Below are 21,485 nucleotides of genomic sequence, written 5' to 3'. Positions count from 1 at the left end.
TCCCTCAACAACAGGATCCTCTCAACAAAAAAATCCTCAACAGGATTTTGGGGCTCAGTGTTGAAATAATCATTACATTACACCAGTGGTTCTCAACCTTTTGTACTGGTGACCCCTTTCACATACCAAGCCTCTGAGCGTGACCCACTTTATAAATTAAAACCACTTTTTTATATACAACACCATTATAAATGCTGGAGGCAAAGCAGGGTTTGGGGTGAAGGCTGACAGTTCGCAACCCCCTACGTAATAACCTCGTAACCTCCTGAGGGGTCCCAACCCCCAGTTTGAGAACCCCTGCATTACACTGCAAGAAATGTAGAAACTAAAGTAATCTTTGATAAGTCAAATTACCAGTTTAAAAAATATGAAGCATAAGCACACAACTGGTATAATTTGTTTGCAAATTGATCATAACTTACTCTCTTCGAGCTTTTTCCACTTCCTTTTTAGAAGGCAGGGTACATCCATCAAATACTAGAATTGGCTTGATCCCAAATGACAAGAGCATATCAACAAGTTTCATGCAGAAGACTACATATCTGTAAGAATATATATATATTTATTTTACAAACTGTGAAAACATCCATTGTTTGACAATGAAGCTTAAACCTTAAGATCACCACATATTTCTAACTTGCAGGAAAAACAAAAAAAGTTGATAATTAGCATTCAAGGCAGTCAGTGGGTTATAAACCTTTTTTTTAAAAAAGAGCAGAACAGAACATACACATATTTTTACTACGAAGGAGTCCTTATCTCCTGTCTCAGTGAAGATCAGTCCACTATGAACATTATTGTCTGTTATGCTGCTTATTCTTCTATACAAATAATTGTGTTTCTGAAGAATAAGTTAGACTTCACTGCAGTGCCAAATTGTACAGCATTTTGTAAACTATAGCACAGATTATCTCCCCAGTGCCTGTGAGCTGAGTACATGATGCCCAAATGGAAAGGGGATGCATATTCCATTATCATTTCCTGAAACTCAGCAAATGACCTTCTGATGGAGCTTTATGGTGATTACGGAGTGATGGAAGCTTACCATCTATGTTTGTCACTATCCACCCATCACTCCAGATTGTGATTAAATGCCTGTGCTAAAACTACATGAAGCAGCATTAAACTTGGGAATTGGGATCTGTGCCTATATCCACCCCCTCCTAGAGAAAGGAGAGGTTATTATGATCAAGAGCAGGGTATAGACCTTGCTATAGAGCAGAACTGTGAACAACCCTCAGATGGAAGGGAGGACAATGCAGCAGCCCAGAAGGGACAACTCACCTTCACTGGTACCCAAGCCCATCTTTTCTGAAGAAAAAGATTGGTAAGAGATTCCAAGCTTAACCTTCCCATGTTTCTTCAGTCCCCTGATCTCATTGGTATTTCTATGGAATTGTACAATTTGGTCCAGTATGTGTATACAGGGATTATTTCACTCTTACAGACGTAGTTGTCTGTGGCTGAAAAGCAGCAGCCTTTATACAGTACTGAAGGCTATATTATTAAAAGAGCATTACAGCATTTTTGACAGTCATATAATATTTTTAAGTCTTAACTGACCACACAGTTTTTTCTAACACATAATATGGGAAGTAGCGAGAGCTTTTACAGTGGAATAGCTAGAAACGCTTCTTCTGATGAGATAGATACTGGAGTAACAATCATCAAAAACTGGACCAAAAGGAACTGCTATAATATACACCCATCTATGAAAGAGGGGCAAGCCACATCAGAGCATGACAGAGGTTTTGACTAACACCCAAAATAAATCAAGCTTAGCTCAAACTGCCTAGTTTTGACTCATTTCCAGTCAAAAATCACTTACTTTAATAGGTATTTCAACTTAAAACAAAAGCTTGCCTCCAACTCTCCCAGAAGGTTTGTGAATCTTGTAAACAAATTAAAAAGCAGGCATATTTTTTGGGATTCATTATGAGCAATGAACAATATATAATAATAAATATATGTTGTGCTGGGTACTTTTGTGCAGGAAGAGATTGATCTCATTCACAATATGGGGTGCCAGACTTACTAAACATTGTTATGTCGTTCTGTCACATAAGATTGTTTATGAGCTGTCATTTTTGTATCAGATGGCATACTGCCAGCAGCACAAGGTATATTATAGCTAGGATACTTTTCATTTTCATACAGTACCTTATAGACGTTATTCATAAAAGGCTCATTGAAAAAAACCCTCTCCTGTCTGATTTTTTTAAACTTACTCTTGATATAAGCAATACCAAAGAGTATGTGTGTGTGTGTGTGTGGTGGGGGGGGATTCTTATTTTCAATGTTTGTGTATTTGACAGCAATTTGTACATATAGACTCAGTTTTGCTATTTCTCCATTTGTGCATGGTTATAAAGCCACAAAAATGAAACCCTATCAGTCTTTAAAAAATAAGAGAGTTAAAAGCAGTTTCAAGTTGGCAGTGTACCCTTACTTTGTTAAAAGGCTGAGAAACTCGGGGCGGGGGGGAGGAGGAGTTAGTGCAAGCTTACTGGTCAGTGGGTTCTCCTTTGGCTAGTTTTTCAGCACAAGCATAGGCTCCTTTGTGCAGCCAGCAGTAAGTATCCACAGCTACCACCTGCCCTTTGTATTTCTTCACATGAGCGGGTTCAGCTGCCTCCTTGATAAACTGGAGCAGGCCGTGGATTCCCATGGTGTTACTTACACTGCAATCAGGAAAGAGGGAAAACGTGACACAAAACACGTCTGCTCGCCCTAGGTTTTAATCTTTGCACAAGGCCGATCGCACGAGAGGGAGCGCGGGCGGGCAGCCGAGCCAGGGAAAGAAAAGCCCCCGGGACCAGCGCCGCCTGCGACGCTCTGCGACTGGCCACAGAGCCCCGGGGCACAGGGAGATCCGAGGCGGCCGCGCCGCCTTTGCAGGGCCGAGACCGGCCCCCTGGCCCAGCGCACGCGGGCCCGGCAACAACAGCCCCGCCGCGGCGGCCGGCGCCCCAGGCCCTGCCTCGATCCCGGCCCCCGGGGCCCTGCCAGCGCGCGGCCCCGCTGGCCCCCCTGTGACCCCGCTTCACCAGCCCGGGGGGGGGCGTCCTCGGCACCTGCTGGGGGCGTTCGGCGGAGCCGCGAGACGGTCCCTGCTTCCGGCTGAGCTGGCTCCGTCCGCTCAGCCGCCGGGCGCGCGGGAGCCTGCAGCACTTTCAAGCAGCGCGCGCTCCTCGCCTCGAGACTCCGCCCCCCCGCCCGCGGGGCTACTGGAGCGCGGCCCGGGGACAGACTGCCCCTCCCAGCATGCCGTGCGGTGCCGGCCGGGCGCGCGGCGGAGCGTTGCAGGCTGGGATATGTAGTCCGCCCTGGGCGGCCGCTCCCGCCGGCTGTGGGCGGGGGTGCTGGGCACAGGTGGGCAGAGAAGGGCATCAGCGGGGCTCGCGTTGTTAGGCCGCCGCCAGCCCCGCGGGGAACGTCCGGCCCGCACCGCACGGGCCCGGGCTAGCCCGGGTGCAGAGAGGAGCGGCCGGGGCTTAGGGTGGAAATGTGCCCCCCGCAGCTTCCTGCACCCCAAGCCCCGCCGCCCGCCCCCAGCAGCAGCAGCGTCGCTCCCCTGCCTGGCCAGCGCCTTTCCCTGGCACACCTAGATACGTACTGCAGGGTGGGGGCAGCCTGCTTGTCTCTGCCGCGTGTAGCTACAGGTACCTTGCAAGTGCTGCTACCAGGGGTATGCAGTATAGACCTAGACCGAGTCCCAGGGCATTGGGTTAATGGGTTGCACCATCCCACCCCTCAGCTCTCCCCAGGCGCGCACACACAAAGACCACCCAGTACAGTACCTGGGGGAGGTGGGCAACGTTTTTCAAAAGCTGGGGGGAAACAAGGAATTAAAAAAAAATAAAAATGGAAGGGGATTGTTTATAAAATGTTGGACTTTTCCCTCCTTTTTTGACTAGCTCTTGTGCTCCTCCCAGGACCAGCACAAAATCTGGCCCATTCCTGTCATCAGATCCACATGGGCCACACTGGAGCCCCCTCTGGCAGCAGATGTCTGGCTGCACACTGCACAGATTGTGTTGCAGGATCAGAGCCCCAGACAATCCCTGCCCTGAGGATAGTGAAGACATTTACAAAAAGGGTAAGTTTGCTTTTTGTCTATCAGCTTTTGGGGCTGCAGAGTAATGTGCACAAACTTGCAATCCTGAGGAGCAGAAACATGCACTATTGACAGTGATGGGGTGATGTTTCCCCTATCCAGATGTCCACTTGTTGCTAGCATATAATGCTAGGAAATGTTTAAAGATGAAATATTAAGGAATTAACTTTTTAGTTATATTATAATCTTGTTTCTGAATCTGTTTTGAATCTTGACTTCTACAGTTAATATAGTCTGAGCCACCATGTAAGATTTTTTGGAATTTTCCAGGAGGGAAAGAATTTAAGTAAATAAAAATAGGGGAGAACAATGTAGAAATAATTATCATATGTGGACATTCATCTAGTACCTATAAAGGGGACAGAAGAGGCCCTGCCAATCTTGCTCCCAACCCAGAGTGCAGAAGTAGAAATTTCCCCCACCCCCTCTGCAAAGACTGCAGGGGGGACAAGAGAGGCTATTATAAGGCTTTTAGATACTTTCAGTAATTTAGGCACCATCTGATTAGATGTCCTCTCTACTTGTTTCTCACCCAGAATCTATTTTTGTGTTGCCCCAGGATAGAAAAGAAGCATTAGGTCCATAATGGTGAACTATGTTAACTGAGGCATCTGGACATAGGGACAGAACGTGGGGATGGTTTGAAAGAAATATTTTTTAAATTGTAGATTAAGATATGTAACCGTGGTGTTTCACTTATGCTGCAGGGTATTAGTTTTTGTCTGATCTATGTCAATTGAAAGCTCATCAGGCCAGCGACCTTGCTTCTTCATCAGAGCTGGGAGAAAGAGTTCTGGTAGCCATGGTCCATTGGAATAAGTTACTGATTGTGATTACAGTATGTAACTTATTATAGAATCTTTGGCATGATGTATCCTTCCCAAGAAGTTAGAAAAGGTTTGGTATTTCAGTAAAAGTTTCTTGCATATACTCATTGTGTTGTGTATTTGGTTGTCATGGTTTTTGTTGCTATGGCAACTGAGTTAGATTATTATGGGTTAGCTCAGCCAGCTTCAGCCGGCTGAGTGAGCTCTCTGTGTCTGTAAATAAAATGGTGGTTTTGTTAGCTGTCTGCTCTCTGGCCTCAACTGATTTCTTCCTAAACCGGCTGCCCCCAAGGATATAACAAGTGGCGACAAGGGTGAGATTCCGGTGCTGCTCCAGTAATAGAAGGAAGTGGAAGTCAAGGTAAAGAACAAACAAACAAAAAAGCTGCTTGTTTGCACTGACTGTGAAAGTGAAACTAAAATCATGGCTACTCTGACCAGGCCACTGGAACCTTTTGATGAGAATATAGAGCAATGGCATGTGTATACTGAGCGTTTTGAGCTTTTTTTTATTGCAAATGACATTACAGAAGCGAAGAAGGTGCCAATATTTTTAAGTGTTGTAGGGGCTAAAACCTACTCCCTGCTACGCAGCTTACTACACCCTATGAAGCCAGCAACTAAATCTTACAGTGACATTGTGGAAATCCCGGGGTCCCATTTTTCCCCAAAACCACTGGTAATTGCTGAAAGATATAGGTTCCACAAAAGAGACCAAAAGGAAGATGAAACGGTTGTACAATTTGTAGCCATTTTAAAAAAGCTAGCAGAACACTGTGAATTTAAAGAAATGTTAAATGATGCCCTGCGTGACAGGTTAGTGTGTGGCCTCTACAGTGAAGCTATACGGAAGCGCCTACTGACAGAGGCTCAGCTTACCTTACAGAAGGCTGTTGATATTGCTCTCTCCATGGAAGTGGCTACAAGGGAGGCGCAATACATCGGTGCATCCCCTAGGGTGCAAAAAGTGTCACAAGAACCGACCCACAAAACTGTGCAGAGTCAAGAATGTTACCGCTGTGGTAAGCCGGGTCACCAGGCATCAGAATGCTGGTGTAAGGACCTGGTGTGTCGACACTGTGGCAAAAAGGGACACATTGAGTGTGCCTGTAAACAAAAGAAAAAGAGGCCTGTGGTCTGGCCGACAAAAAGAGGAACCTTGCATATCCTAGAGCAGAAGAAACCAGTCTAACCCCTATACTAAGGAAACATGCTGCTGTTTTTGGAGATGATTTGGGAAGTATGAAGGGAATCACTGTGACATTGAACATTAAACCTGGCAGTCCACCAAAATATCTGAAAGCCCGAACTGTGCCATATGCCATCAGGCCAAAGGTTGAAGCAGACCTGAAGCGCCTGGTCACCAATGGAGTCCTAATACCAGTTACCCATAGCTCATGGGCCACTCCTATCGTTCCAATAGTGAAGAAAGATGGCTCTCTCCGGATTTGCGGTGATTTTAAAGTCACTGTCAACCCAGTGTTGTGTGCAGAGCAATATCCGCTTCCCCGCATCGATGACCTCTTCGCAGGCCTGGCTGGGGGACAAAAGTTCAGTAAGATTGATCTGAGTCAAGCATATTTACAGATGCACATCGATGAAAAGTCCCAAGAGCTGTTGACTATTGTGACTCATAAGGGGCTTTATCGATACTGTCGCCTACCCCTCGGAATAACATCGGCTCCCGCCCTGTTCCAGAAAGCTATGGACCAGATCTTGTGTGGCTTGCCAGGAGTTCAGTGCTATCTGGATGATATCCTGGTCACTGGAAGAAATGAAGAGGATCACTTAAAGAATTTAGAGGCTACCCTACAAAGATTGGAAGAGTATGGCCTACGAGTTCGCAAAGACAAGTGTGAATTCTTCAAGCCCTCTGTTGAATATTTGGGACACATCATCGATTCTGCAGGTCTTCATAAGGCCCCTGCAAAAGTTAAAGCTATTGTGGAGGCTCCCCCACCTCGAAATGTAAGCCAGCTGCGCTCGTTTCTAGGACTCCTGAACTATTATGGAAAGTTCATCTCACAGTTAGCCACACTGCTAAAACCACTTCACGAGCTCCTTGGGCAGAACAAGGCCTGGAAGTGGACTGAAGCCTGTGATGTTGCATTTAACAAAGCTAAGGATGCATTGTTAAATTCTGAAGTTCTAACGCACTTTGATCCATCCTTACCCCTGCAATTGGCCTGCGATGCTTCCCCTTATGGAGTGGGAGCAGTCGTGTCACACATTATGCCTTCGGGAGAAGAGAGACCTATTGCTTTTGCTTCATGCACTCTAAGCAAAGCAGAAACTAACTACGCCCAAATCGAACGTGAGGCATTAGGAATTGTTTTTGGAATTCGGAAGTTTCATCAGTACCTGTTTGGGCGAAAGTTTACTCTTCTTACAAACCATCGACTTCTGACGTCAATTTTTGGACCCTACACAGGCATTCCCCCATTAGCTGCTAGTCGTATGCAACGTTGGGCATTGTTACTTTCAGCACACACATATGAAATCAAATATCGGAAATCCACTCTGCACGGCAATGCAGATGGCCTCTCAAGGTTGCCTTTGCCGCTCAAACATCAAGATAGTGCCCAAAAGGAAATCTTCTACTTTGAACAGGTAGAGAATACACCCATCACTGCTACTCAGATAAAGAAGGCAACTCGCATTGACCCAGTATTGTCCCAAGTTATGGACCTGGTGATGCATGGAAAATCTCGACAAACCTCTCCGGTCTCATCCGACCTTGTTCCCTACATGTCCAAGCGGACGGAGTTATCGGTCCAATCTGGTTGTTTGTTGTGGGGGAGACGTGTCATTATTCCACCACCACTGAGATCACAGATGTTAGAACAGCTACATTCCGGTCACTGTGGAATAGTGTGCATGAAGGAAATTGCACGAAGCTATTTTTGGTGGCCTGGATTGGACAGCGCTATTGAAGAGAAGGCAAAAGCTTGTATGTCATGTCAGGGTGTGAGGAATGCACCCCAGTGGGCACCCCTACACCCATGGGACTGGCCTGAAAACCCGTGGCAACGTATTCACGTTGACTTTGCTGGCCCCCTTGAAGGAAGCATGTTCTTGGTGGCAATAGATGTCCATTCTAAATGGCCAGAAGTCTCTATAATGCAGTCCACTTCTGCAGAGAGTACTATCCAAAAACTACGAGGACTCTTTAGTCGTTTTGGTCTGCCAGAACAACATGTGAGCGACAACGGACCGCAGTTCGTTTCTCAGGAGTTTCAAAATTTTTGAAGGCAAATGGGATACACAACATCACGTCAGCACCATATCATCCGTCCACCAACGGATTAGCTGAAAGATTTGTGCAGACAATGAAAAACACTTTGAAATCAGCAAGGGGACAACACTCCATTCAAAAGCGTCTGGATACCTTCTTACTTTCCTACAGAAACACACCTCATGCTACAACCCAGGCATCCCCAGCCTTTCTAATGTTGGGACGACAGCTGCGCACTTGCTTTGATCTGCTGAAACCTTCTGAACCCCGACAAACTGTGCAACATCAGCAGCAATATCAAGTCATCAGACGGGCACCCAGAGCAAAAGACCGAACCTTTAGCCCGGGACAGCCAGTTTTGGCTCGGAATTATACTTCCAGAGCTAAATGGGTCCTGGCCACAGTCATCACTCAAACAGGACCTGTTTCCTACACAGTCCGGACTGCAGAGAATCTTACCTGGCGGCGACATGTAGATCAGCTGTTGCCAGGTCATGCCAGTCCTCAGGACCCATCTGCAGTTGAGGGGTCTGACTTCACCTCTTCTGGTGAGGCACCGAATCACGAGTCACCTGTTCCTGACTGTTCTCCACCATTACTGCCGGCGGCTGAGATACCCCTTTGCCCAGCATGAGCTGATACCACCTCCTCACCTGTTCATGCTGCGGACCCTGAGCCCCTAGTGCTTTCGGGTGCAATAACACCAGAAGTTCGCCGTAATCCACCTAGAGACAGAAGGCCTTCTCATCGGCTGGATCTTTAGCTAGGGCGAACCCACGGTTATGGGGCAAAATAATCCCCAGGGTTTAGCCGGGAATGGAGGCACTCTACCCTCCTTCTCTAGTCTAGTGTGTGTTTTATTTAGGGGATGTTCTTATTAAGGGGGGAGGAATATGTTGTGTATTTGGTTGTCATGGTTTTTGTTGCTATGGCAACTGAGTTAGATTATTATGGGTTAGCTCAGCCAGCTTCAGCCGGCTAAGTGAGCTCTCTGTGTCTGTAAATAAAATGGTGGTTTTGTTAGCTGTCTGCTCTCTGGCCTCAACTGATTTCTTCCTAAACCGGCTGCCCCCAAGGATATAACACATTGCTCATTCTGAAATGGTTTTGTGGATTAAAGTTCAAAGAAGGAATATTAATGACTATGTATTTAATACGTTTTTCTTTAAAGTTGGGTAGGATCACATTCAAGTTTGAAACTCTCCCATTCCATCACTTTTCGTGTTATCTGAGTACAAATAAATGTTTTTGTTTTTTAAAGCAAGGAAACAATTGCCCTCTCTTCGGGGAATACCCAGAAGTAGGGATAAGGTGCGGGTTTGTGTGTGTGGCTTTTGCACAGATAATTGGGGATGAAGCGAGAGGGTTTTGACCACTGAAAAACAGAACTTGTATTTTCTGTGGTCATATCAGTTAATGCATGTGCATGATGCAGTGTTGCCAACTCACTTGATATTTGGTGTGTTCCAGAGCTCCTGGAGGCAAGTTATTACATGAGAATCCCAGCTTTCATTTTTAAAAATATTAAATTTCTAGCCCTCATGAGTGCAGAGAGGAGTCTGAAAACATGAACTGAGGTTGCCCTAAATGGCCAAAACCCAGAAAGCAAATAAGAAGAATACAGAATGTATTGCCTTGAAAAATCATGATTTGTGGGGCCTGAGTCATGATTTTTGAAGGCTTATGGTTGGCAGGACCACTTAATGCAGGTTTTGTGTAACTACCAGTCTTTAGTTTTTCCTTAATCAAATTCAGGGTCAGCATGCAGGAAAGATTGTGTCCTTTCTGTGTTTAGTTTCTATTTTTAGTTATTTGTTTTCCTTTGATACCAGAGCACATCTGTGTATTCTGGTATACAAAAGCAGAAGTTTTTCTGGTAGGTGTGAATTAAAACCAAAAACCACTGTAGGAGCAAAATATATTCACATCTGTTACTTTTTTACGGTAACTGAAATGTTAAGAGGCTAAAGAGTAGTGAATGAAAGTTATGCAAATCTTTTTTTAAAGATATGAATCATGAATTTGAACACATCAGCTGTCAGTTTTTTGGTATTTACAGATTATTAAAATGTTTAATTAATAATTACAATACAATGCCCTTTACGGGCTGGATATTTAGTGGCAACTTTTTTCAAACTCGTAACTCTAGAGAACAAACCAGTTCAGTTAAGACAAAGCATTTAATTGTAAGAAGGCATCTTATGTAACTGTGACCTCCTGCTGAAGGCAGATTGTACATGACACAACACCTAACACAGGTTTAAAGGTTATAACACATGTGACTCAAAAAGCATCACAGAGGATTGGCAGGATACAGACCCAGAACTCAGCCCTGCCCAGGGAAAAGATGTACTGCTTTTTAAGGAAGGAGTGGAGAGAATTAGACACCGACTGACTGAAATGCCAAAGGACAGATGCTTGCATTTACACCAGTGCAATTCTAGGCTAAGATATTTAAAAATGGGTGGCAAAAGTTAGGCTTCTAAATCCATATGTAGGCTCCTAAGTAATTGGCTTGATTTTTCAAAGTGCTGACCAGTCATAGCTCCTACTGATGTCAAAACACATGCACCCTGGTATCTATTCCAGTGATACTGGAGGATCAGATCCAGGAACGGAGAGGCTGTGGGGATTTTTGTGGGAGTGCCATGAAATTTACATTGTCTGACCACATGTGCACATAGGTGACATACCTGCTCTCCTTTCTCCAAATTTGCTAGGCTAGAGCACTGCCTTTATCAAAGAATTGCATATATAACTCCTCAGGATAGGAAAAAATTAGGACTAAGGTAAATTAGTATCTCTTATAGGTTTCATTATAGGTAGTGCTGGTGGGCAACAATTAGGGTGTGCAATGTAATAACTCCCCTGCTGTCCTAGTCTATGGTACTTCTGCAGTAGTTTGCCATCAAATAATACCTGACTATATATTTTATCCGTTAAATAGAAAAGAAGAATACAATGTCACTTCAGATGGATAGGAGCAGATAGCAACTTTGAGAGTCAGTGGTAAATGAGAGTGTAACAAAATCAGCCTTGTAGTGTAGGATTACTGCCTTCCATCTATATTTTTAGTGTGAAAAACAATTTTTTGCTTGATTTCTAAATCTTGTTCCTCTTATTCTCGGTCTGCTCAGTGTGTTTCTGCTGTTCCTTTTATTTTTGGCTCCTATAGCAGATGGTACTGGACTTCTTAATGTAAAATAAGAGAATAATTTATTTATTTCACATCCAGGCTCTATCCTCATAGTAGTTTAAATTTCAAACAGCTACTTCAAGTTTTTGCGGCAACATAATACATGGAATAGGGGATCAAATTTTGCCCTCACTGAAATCCCATACAGTCAGTGGGGTTTCACAGGATAGTATTTGGCCCATAATTTGCTTTATATATTGGTCAGAATAAGAAAACTATGAATAATTGTTTCCCCTCCATGTCTTTGGGACTCAAATACCAGGTCAGAGTCATATTTGGGTCCAAATATGAATCTAATCTGAGAACAGAGGCCCTTAAAAATACCTGTCTACAAGAGATGTGCAAAGTACACAATTCCAGTGAAATCCTATATCAGGTGGACTTCATCTGGTTTCAGATTTCATTATGAACCCAAAATGCACTGGGGTTTGTTTAAAAGTTTGCCTAAATCTTTCCTTGAATGGGTTCCAGTGAGGGCAAAAGAGAGAGCATGTGAACTTTTCACTCGAGCATGTCAGTAGTGTTAGGATTTTGTTAGAAAAAGGACAAAACTTTCCAGCCTCAAAGAAACCCATCACAACTTGCTGGTTTTGTGATGGATGTGATGAGACTCACCAGTCTGAGTTCTGCATTGGGTGTCTGAGTGCCAAAATGCAAAGTGAAGGGGAAGGATCAGGATTCCTTGCAAACCAAACCCACTAGAAAGTTTCCCATAAACTCCAGGGAACCTGACAGGTTTGGCACAACCTCCATGCTAGGTTAAGGCTTAGACATGATCATCTCTTGATTTAGGGCCCCGGCTCCGGGTATCATGGGATTACATCAAAATCTCAACTTTCATTTTAAAAACGATGTTTCTTGTCCTAATAGTAGTGAAGAAAAGCTTAGAGACATGAACCCCAGGTAACTGATGCAGCAATGTCTGCCTGAGTCTGCAGGCAGCCTGAAACAACACCACTAAGAGGGATGAACTGTACCATTCAACTCAGTGTTAACGCCAAGACCCAATGCCCTGTGTGGCTCAGCTAACACCAACCCAGCAGAGGACTGTGTGTGTGACAGGAGGAGAAGAGTGCAGCAGGCCTTGCCCACTTGTCCTGTAGCTGGGATATAGCTCCTAGGGTAAGTACTGGAACCACCTTCCCCAGTGCTGCTCCTGAGGAGAAGGGGACACCTGCTGCAATTCCTGGTGGGGAGAATCGGTTCCCATATCACTGCCTCAGGCTCTATGAGGGAGGAGGGGGGCCCGTGCCTCCTCCATTCCCAGTGAAGAGTAGCAGCTATGGCACACAAATGGGGACATGGTGTAGATGATGGAACCACAGGGGCCCCATGTCGTGGTTTACCTAGGATTTCCTTAATTCAGCCCTGGTTCCATTTTCAGACTACCCAGAAATTAACATGAGGCCCAGACCTGACAGGGTTGCCAGCTAAAATATTCCCTTTCTGCCGTTTCGCAAACCCTAACTTCATGAGCCTGAACCTGTAATGCATGGAAGACCCATTAGTTTCCTTCAAAGGACAAAAAGAAAATTTCAGTATTGCCAACCCTAAGCATTCAAAAACTTACAAGTTAGCTCTCCCCACCCAAATCACACAAATTCGTTTTAAAATCATGAGATTAAAAATAATATTTGAGTGGAACAACCTGCATGGAACTTGGGAGGGAGGAACACAGGTTGTGGGAAGGAAGAATTTGAAAGAGGCACAAGGAAGTCAGTCTGTGTGCATGGCTAGACTGCTAACTTCAGGTGCAGTACAGTAACTCCTCACTTAAATTTGTCCTGGTTAACGTTGTTTTGTTGTTACGTTGCTGATCAGTTAGAGAACATGCTTGTTTAAAGTTGTGCAATGCTCCCTTCTAATGTTGTTTGGCAGCCGCCTGCTTTGTCCACCGCTTGCAGAAAGAGCAGCCCATTGGAGCTTCTGGTGGGGGCTTGAAAACAAGGTGGCCTGGCAGCCCCCCATCAGCTCCCCTCTCCCCTAAGTTACCTGTGCAGCAGCTGCTCAACAACCTAACAATTGCTGGCAGTTGAGCTGTTCCTCTCTCCACTGCCATGTGCTGCTCCTGCCCTCTGCCTTGGAGCTGCTTCCAGGAGCCTCCTGCTTTCTGTGCGGGGTTGGGGGGGGGAGAAGGGTGCTAATGTCAGGGTGTCCCCCTTCCCCCTGCTCCTGCACCCCACTTACCCCATCTCCATAGAGCTGGTGGGGGGGACACGACTGGGCTCAGGACGGAGGGAGCTTGCTAGCAGCAGCTGCTGTCTCAACTTGCTGTTCTACTTAAAAGGGCAATGTACAGAGTGGGGTCAGTGTACTTAAGGGTCAGTGCACATCTCTCTCACACACACTGTGTGTGTCTCTGTCTGCCATGCTGTCTCCCCTCCCTCCCTCCCTTTGTGCTGCCTTGTAGAGTGTGAGGCTACATTAACAACAATGTGTTAACTCTTGAGGGCTCAGCTGAGTGCTAGTTCATCATTTAGCAGCAAGACATGCCCTGGGAAATATTCCACCCCCTTCCACCCTCTAACTTCACCACCTCAAACAAGCTTCACAATCATCATTGCTGTGTACAGTATTAAATTGTTTGTTTGTATATATACACACACACACACACGCAGTATAATATATAGTCTTTTGTTTGGTGAATTTTTTTTCCCTGGAACCTAACCCCCCCCACCATCTACATTAATTCTTATGGGGAAATTGGATTCACTTATCGTTTCACTTAGTTACATTTTTCAGGAACATAACGACTACATTAAGTGAGGAGTTACTGTACTTTTGTAAACACCTCTCTTAATAAAGATACAGTTTAGTTTTAGACAAACTGAGACTTCTCGTTGCTGCTGATGTGTTTCACATGGCACTGAGCCAGATTTTGCTTGAGGTGGGTCACTGTTGCATGCAAGCAAGAGTTTGGATTTTGTTCTGTTGGGGAGGCGTCCCTGTCATGAAGTGGCAGATGTTCATTCTTCACAAGAACTGAGAAGATCTTGGAGCAGGAGCGGTGGAAGTTCGTTAAAAGTGGGTGGGTGTGACCACTGGCATCCTAACCGAGGCCCCACTCCTACACTGCCCCTTCTCCCTGAGGCCCTGCTCGCCCCTCTCTGCCCTCTTCTCCTGTTGCTTGCCCTTACGGGTGGTAAAAAGTAGGAGGGCTATTGCCCTCCCACTTTTAAAAGTGATGGGGCCATCCCCCTGTCTTGGAAGATCTATTGAAGGTTAGGGCATTGTGTGCACATTGTAAGATGTACAGGTATTAAAATATGCCTTGAAAATATGCTAACTTCTTTTTAATTGTCTGGTGGTAATCATCTTAATGCACATTGCAAACGCTAACTATCTTTTGGAGCCGAAGTCAATAGGCCTGTCCCAATAGATGAGACATCTTGTCTGGGGAGCATTAATTAAGCTAACACAATTCCCAGGAAAGGAAAGCTCTGATGCTTTATAAGGAATTTTCCAACTAGTGTTAGTTTCTCAAACTAAAGACTTCCATAACTTACTTATGGGGCAGACTTCCATCTCATAGTATAGCTGAGGAGAACCTGTGCCAGGTGACAGACTACCCCCTTTTCCTATGCAGAGTGCCCTATATGTTAATTAAGAATCAGAGACGAGAAAAACAAAACACAGAGTTAAACCAATTAGAAATAGCTTGGCTGGTGACCCAAAAAACATTCCAGACGTCAAACTTCCTGATACCTCAAGAAGCCTATATAATATATATTCACCCAACTTAGAAACTGTAGATTTGCCTTATAAATCAGATATACATCTCTATGTAAATTATCTGTCTTGTTCCTAATGTAATGTCCCTCATCCTATAAGCCTTGAAAGATGTGATATGACAAGTATTGGATATAATCAAAACATGTATTCATTGAGTTCACTAGATTTAGAAGACTAAGGGATTTTGTTCCATTTCTTGGTAAATTATTGTAGCAATAATAAGTAATAATTGTATGGCACTAGAAGGAAAAAGCAATGTTGAAAGTGATACCCTGGTTGGTGATACTAAAAGAAATTGCTTAAAAGCAGAGATCCCAAATTGTCAGGGCAAATTATGAAATCCACCCATGAAATAAATTAAATAAATAAAACAAACCCTCCAACTAAAGGAAGCATTGGAGAAATATTATACACAGATGCCATCTACTGGATATCAACAGAAGCAGCAGAGAAAGTTGAGAGCAATTTGGCAAATAGACAATAGAAATCAGAAGGCTGCCCTTGCCAATGAGCCCTGAAGCAGGGTATATTAAACAGAGGTCACCAATGGGAACCTACCGTTAACTAAACCCATAAAGAAGCTGCAGAATCCCCAAAGTGTGATGAATGCCCAGACCAGCATTATTTGTTTGAAATCCAAGTCCAACAACCTTTTAAGATACCTAAACTGGGAGCCCATAACAGAAAAGCCCTTAGCAGCACACAAAGTCAAGAGCTGGGTAGTGGGAGGGAGTCATTTGGAGAACTTGAACCAAAGGGACCTATCACTGTGTCATACCCAGTTTGATCACAGCCAGTCATGGCATGGGACACTCCAAGCATTACCAGGGTACCATGTGCCGGAGTTCACTAGATTTTTGCTGCTAGCTGCTGGTAGAATGAGTCCTTTTCCACAAGTGATGAGTCTTCTGTTGGCATGTAGGTCACATTGACAGGTAAGTATCCATGATGATTTTGGAGCCCAGCACAGAGTAAGCATGGAGAGACGGGGCTAAAGTCTGTGCTAAAGGTTGTCTAGTGAGGAGTGCCATACCCTGAGTTCTGTGTGGACCACCAGGGAGGAGTAATGTTGCTTCTTCCCCAGTAACTTAATTGCTGTGTGGCAGACAGGCCTCTGTGACGCCAGCAATTACAATCTTGTAATGGATGGGTTCTTTAAGAAGAGCTGTCTTGAACCCCGAGTTTTCAGTGTGAACATGTTCCATACAATGACAGACTTTAAGGTCAGAAGGGACCATCATGATCATAAACCTGTTACAAAAGTCTAGCTCTTCTGCCCTACGTGGGCCATGAATCCACAGTTGTGGCTTTCCCACCATTGGGAAACTTGGCCCTTGTCTGCTGGGTCCATCACTGGCCTTTTCTCATGACCCTGACCAGCACTCTTAATAGGTACTACCAACTAGGGCCAGTGAGACTCAATGCTTATGTGGGCAAGGATAACAATACACTGACATAGAGCAGCTTACACTGCCACTACCTGTGCCAAATCATGATATTGTCTAATATGGCATAAATGCAAATTATTAAGACTAGTTTGCAGCAGAGGTAGGACCAAGACCCAGTACATCCTAGATCCCAGGCCTGGTCTTAGTCCTCTAACCAAACCCTGTAGCTGTTTGAGGGGGAGGGCTCCGCTAGCAGTTTTTCTAAAATTCACAAGTTTGTAAATTGTTGAGGAGTAGCTCTCAATTTTTCAAGATTGAAAAAAATACTTGGCTCAATTTTATTGAAAGACTTTGAAGATTTAAAAAGTTGTTTCAATCTCATTGAAGTTTCAGACCTGAAAATAGTAAAAGTTTTTAGTCAAAAAATGTTGCCTGTGACTATTTCACCCAGCCCTGAGCCTTTGGGACCTCTAGCTCCCTTTTGCCTTTCTGTGTTTTCTGGGTTGAAGGCCTAGCAGCCTGCCACCATCCAGGGAGTCTGTGACAGAGCCATCTCCTTACTGAACATCCATGAGAATTAATGAAATATGAGGCTATATCAGTTCTGGTCAGTCACACTGAAGGAGTGTATCTATCAGTCTCTCCCATAGACAGATTATTTTAACAGCAGCTGAAAACTGACTCAAGATAGAGCACCAGAGATTTTTTTTTCAGCCCCATTGTAAAACCTCTTTCAAAATGTGTTTGGTTTTTTTCTTTAGGTGCTGTTACATTACACGTTACCAAACTCAGGCCCCAGCTGAAAAAATGTGGTGATAGTGTGTTTGCATTTTGTATTTGACTCTGAAGCCTGTTGGAACCAGGGAGATCGTCTTTGGACACAGCCATTACACTGAATACCAATTGGGCAATATGAGCCTGATTATTTCTGTCCTGCATGAAGGAACAGTGAAACCTGAAGACATCCCTGATTGAGATGCTGGTTGCTGGGATTCAAACACATTATCTTGTATTTTCTCTCATAATTGTTCTCCAGGAAACCTGCAGGACTTTCAGAAATGCAAGGTGGATACAAATCAGGACAGGAATAGAGATTGTTCAGACTCTTGCTAAAGAAATCAGAAGCCTTAATGATAGTTTCTCCCCATATCTTTTTATAAATCATCTCCAGAGGATCAAGATGGATGCCAACAGGGAAAAGGAAGAAGCAGCCTTTGGAATTCCCCAAGCAGAAAAAGCCTGGGAAGACTTTATAAAGTTTGAGATCAGCAAAATCACAGATGATAGGAGGCCTTATTGTAGATATCCATGGACAAATGCACCCTGAGCAATGGATAGAATTAGGTTTCACCCTTTCAAAAGCATCACTCAACTCAGGGAAGTTTTCTGCATCAGGCTCTTCTATTCGCTATCTTGCAAACCAGGCGCACAGTGTTTCCTTTGAGACTTTGCTCAGAGGATCCAGAAGCTTGAGTAAATTTATTGAAGACCAGGACAATAACCAGTACCTTTGTGTTCCTTCTCCAACAAACCCCAAGCCAAAAACTGGGAATTACAATGGAGGCTATATCACGAAGACTTTTGGGTCTAGGTATACTGGCATTGTCAATGTTATTCATATTGAGCTTCCCCAGTGGGTGAGAAATATTAAAGTGTATCCCAAGTTTTGTAAAGCATTAGCAAGGGCTATAATAAATTTCTGGCAATAAATCTCTGCAGCCAGAGAAACCATAAGCTTCTAGGATGATAAAGGAAACAGACGTGTGTTAGCATGGCTACTTTGCAAAGTATAACAATTAGTCTGATGCACAGGAATATGGATTTCCATTTGGCTTTAACGTGCTTGGACTTCTTTAGGAATAAAGCAGTGGGGCAGTAAAGGAAAAGATCTAGAATGCAAACAAATGCAATTCCAATGATAAAAGGACAGTTGTCCGTACTGAAAACCCATAACTAATAGCAACAAACGAATTACTAAACCAATGCTTATTAGTAGACCCCATAAAAAAGATTGGTAACTTCAGTGGTGCCCAGGCCAAACTGAGTGAGGGTAGCTGTATTTCACCTACCTACTACATCACTACTTTATCTTGCTGAGAAAATATTTTTAGATTCTGCAATTTTAGTACCATTCCTCCAAATGACATGGACCCTCCCTGAGACTGGTCCATACGCCTGTTCTACAATGAGTGTAGTGTAAGCAGAATCCTGAGCTCATTGAAAACCCTGGTGGAAGTTCCCTCTGGCTTCAAAGGGTACAGGATCAAGCTTTTTGGTACATGGGCTAAGAATTCAATGCCAACTGTCATGATGATGGAACAGAGAGAGAAGCAATTTTCTCTTTTCCAATCTGTAGAGAGGAAGGTCTACAATACAATGAACTACAATATTCCTAATAAAGAATTATTCTATCTGCATTGTGCAATGCACAGATAAAATGCTAAAATAGTTTTCTTATTGAAATGACGTATGTCTCTTATTAGGGGTATTTTAAAATAGATAGGACCTTGTCAGACAATGCCTAATTTTGATAATATAAACTTCATGTAGGCTCTCTGGGACTGGGATCATTTTTTTATTTGTCCAGTGCCTGGCACAGTGGGGTCCTAGTCCATGAGTGGGGCTCTTAGGTGCTGTTGTAATAGAAACAACTGCGCTTACTTGGCTTAGTCTACTGCAGGTTTTACATTTATCAAAGAAAAAGCTTCTTGAGCCTTACCCAGACTATGCAGTGGTCCTGTTAAATCTAAGCAGCTCTGGGCTGGGGTTAGTACTTGGACGGAAGATCTCCAAAGAAAGCACATGTGCTGCAGGTAATAGCCGAGGTGATTCTGTACATAGCATTCTTCCCTCTCGGAGCCTGGACCATTGCCGACTGAAGTCAGTGGAAATCATTCCATTAACTTCATTCAGCACTGGATTGACCCATCAGTCAGTACGGCATATAGCATTATTAGGGCATGGCCACTGTGCTATTGGGAATATCATCAACAAATGGAATAATGGTGAAGCTGATAGCAATCTGAGTACAAATCAGCATTTAGGAAATGCAGACAATAAGGTAAGCTAAAAAAGTCTGTGGGCAGTAAGAATAAAAGGGCACTAACAAGAAATTTCTTAAATCAGGAACAAATGAAATCCTAGTAGGGTGCAGGTCTGATACTAGATAAAGATAGTAAAATCGCCAATCATAAGACACATCTATTCAGTAAATATTTCCATTCTGTAGTTGGAAAGAAGCAGGATGATGTAGTCATATTTTACAACAAAATTCCATCAGTAACTAAGGATGATAAAATAGTTATTAAACATTGTTCAATAGATAGGGCTGGAGAACTTGCACACAGAAGTATCAAAAGAATTGGCCAAAGAAGTCTCTGAACCATGAATGTTAATTTTAACACATCTTAGAAAGTTTTAGAGGACTAGGAATATACTAATTTGCCAATATCTTAAAAATGTAAATGACCCAGGTAACAATAGGCTGGTGAACTGGATATCACTTCTGGGCAAAAATCATGAAAGGGCTGAGATGTGATGCAATTAGTAAAAAATTAGCTGGCAGCATATTTAATGCCAACCAACATGGTGTGATGTAGGTCTCAAACAACGTTCATAGTGTTTTTTGATGAGTTGGCAAGTTTGGATGATAAAGGTAACTGTTGACATAAGAGTTCTGTAAGGCATTTGACTTAGTCCTGCATGACATTCTGATCAGAAAACTAACACTATACAAAATCAATGCAGCCCACATTAAATGGATTAAAAACTGATAGATCACAAAAAGTAATTGTAGATTGTGACTTGCTCTCCAATGGGTGTGCTCCTAGTGTGGTCCTGCAGGGATCTGTTCCCAACCCAGTGTTAGTCAATATCTTTATCAATGATCTGGAAGAAAATATAAAAACCTTGCTGGACAGGGACCAGCCTGGATAACTTGGTAAGGTAGGCCTATTTGAACTGTATGCATTTTAGCACAGCCAAATGAAAGGTCTTGCATCTAGAAACAGAGAATGGAGCTCACACTTTGAAGATGGAGGACTGTTCTGGAATGCAGTGACACTGAAGAGGCCTTAGGGGGTCCTCATGGTAGACAACCACTTCAACATGAGTGAATGCCATCCCCAGATGTGTAAGCAGGGGAATACCAAGCAGGAGTAGGGACATGGTGTTACTTCTGCATGCAGCATTAGTGAGGCTGTGCTATAAAATGATGAAAGGTCTGGTAAACATGCCTTATAATAAGAGGTGTTTTGATCACACTGTACAAGGATCTCCATGGCTAAGAGATTTCTGATAGCAGATCCCTCTTGAGTCTAGCAGGAAAAGGCATAAGAAGCTGAAGCTAGGCAAATTCAGACTAGAAATGAGGCATACATTTTTTAACAGAGAGAGTAATTAACCATCAGAACATCGTGGATTCTCCATCACCTGAAGTCTATAAACAAGACTGGATATCTTTCTAACAGACTATAGCTCAAACAGGTATTACTGGATTATATTATTTGGTCTGGGTCATGTAGAAGGTCAAACTAAAGGATCATAATGGTCCCTTTTGGCCTTAATCTATTAATCTTTTGGTTGAGGTATAAAATAAAACTTGGTGTCTTGTCCACTTTTGATTAAGTTCCTACAGCATGTTTCTAAGGAAATGATGTTTAATCTGGGATCCTGGACCATATTTATTTTTGAGCCGTTCTAATTTGCCCTACAGTGTCTTTAGATATGGTAAAGGTCATTTATGGCCCATATTGCATCATGATGTTTTAAGCAGAACTCCCCACTGATTTCAGTGGAGATTACTAAACACAATACAGGCCTTGCTATTCTATAGTGTTATTAAACAGGTGCTGTATTTCATGCCAAAGTTAGTGAATGCTGCACAGCTCAAAGCAATAGGATGAAAGGTGCTATATTAATGTTAGATATTATTTCTGGTGCCAGAAAAGGGCTGGGCTTGCTTTTTAGATAGAAAAAGAGGATATTACAC

General features: G+C 43.6%; 1 protein-coding gene and 1 long non-coding RNA gene across 5 annotated transcripts in view; one reads left to right on the top strand and one right to left on the bottom strand.

Moving 5' to 3' along the window:
* The window catches only part of EXO1 (exonuclease 1), a 28,938-nt gene extending 21,259 nt beyond the window's left edge, over positions 1-7,679 (bottom strand). Inside the window, exons 1-3 of one of the 2 annotated variants that reach the window (XM_045011880.1) lie at positions 7,662-7,679; positions 2,508-2,681; positions 423-542 (exon numbers count right to left, since the gene is read on the bottom strand). In XM_045011880.1, the coding sequence (XP_044867815.1) occupies positions 423-542; positions 2,508-2,681; positions 7,662-7,675 (308 nt within the window). In that variant the 5' untranslated portion in view covers positions 7,676-7,679. Of the gene's footprint in view, positions 1-422; positions 543-2,507; positions 2,682-3,074; positions 3,274-7,661 lie in introns of those variants that run through there. The other variant, XM_045011881.1, reaches the window with a different exon arrangement.
* On the top strand, positions 3,278-20,919 carry LOC123367559. Of its 3 annotated transcripts, none has more exons than XR_006578527.1 (4): positions 3,278-3,372; positions 3,918-4,099; positions 12,246-12,497; positions 17,257-20,919. It is a non-coding gene; the product is annotated as an uncharacterized LOC123367559 (long non-coding RNA). The 3 variants fall into 3 exon arrangements; XR_006578526.1 differs by having other exon boundaries at positions 3,282-3,372; positions 3,936-4,099; XR_006578525.1 differs by lacking the exon at positions 3,278-3,372 and adding an exon at positions 3,388-3,662 and having other exon boundaries at positions 3,936-4,099.
* The last annotated feature ends 566 nt before the right edge of the window (positions 20,920-21,485 follow it).

Source organism: Mauremys mutica, chromosome 3, assembly GCF_020497125.1.
Source record: "Mauremys mutica isolate MM-2020 ecotype Southern chromosome 3, ASM2049712v1, whole genome shotgun sequence".
Lineage (NCBI taxonomy): Eukaryota > Metazoa > Chordata > Testudines > Geoemydidae > Mauremys > Mauremys mutica.
Note: the sequence above shows the minus strand (reverse complement) of the source record. Positions and strands in the feature narration are given on the sequence as shown.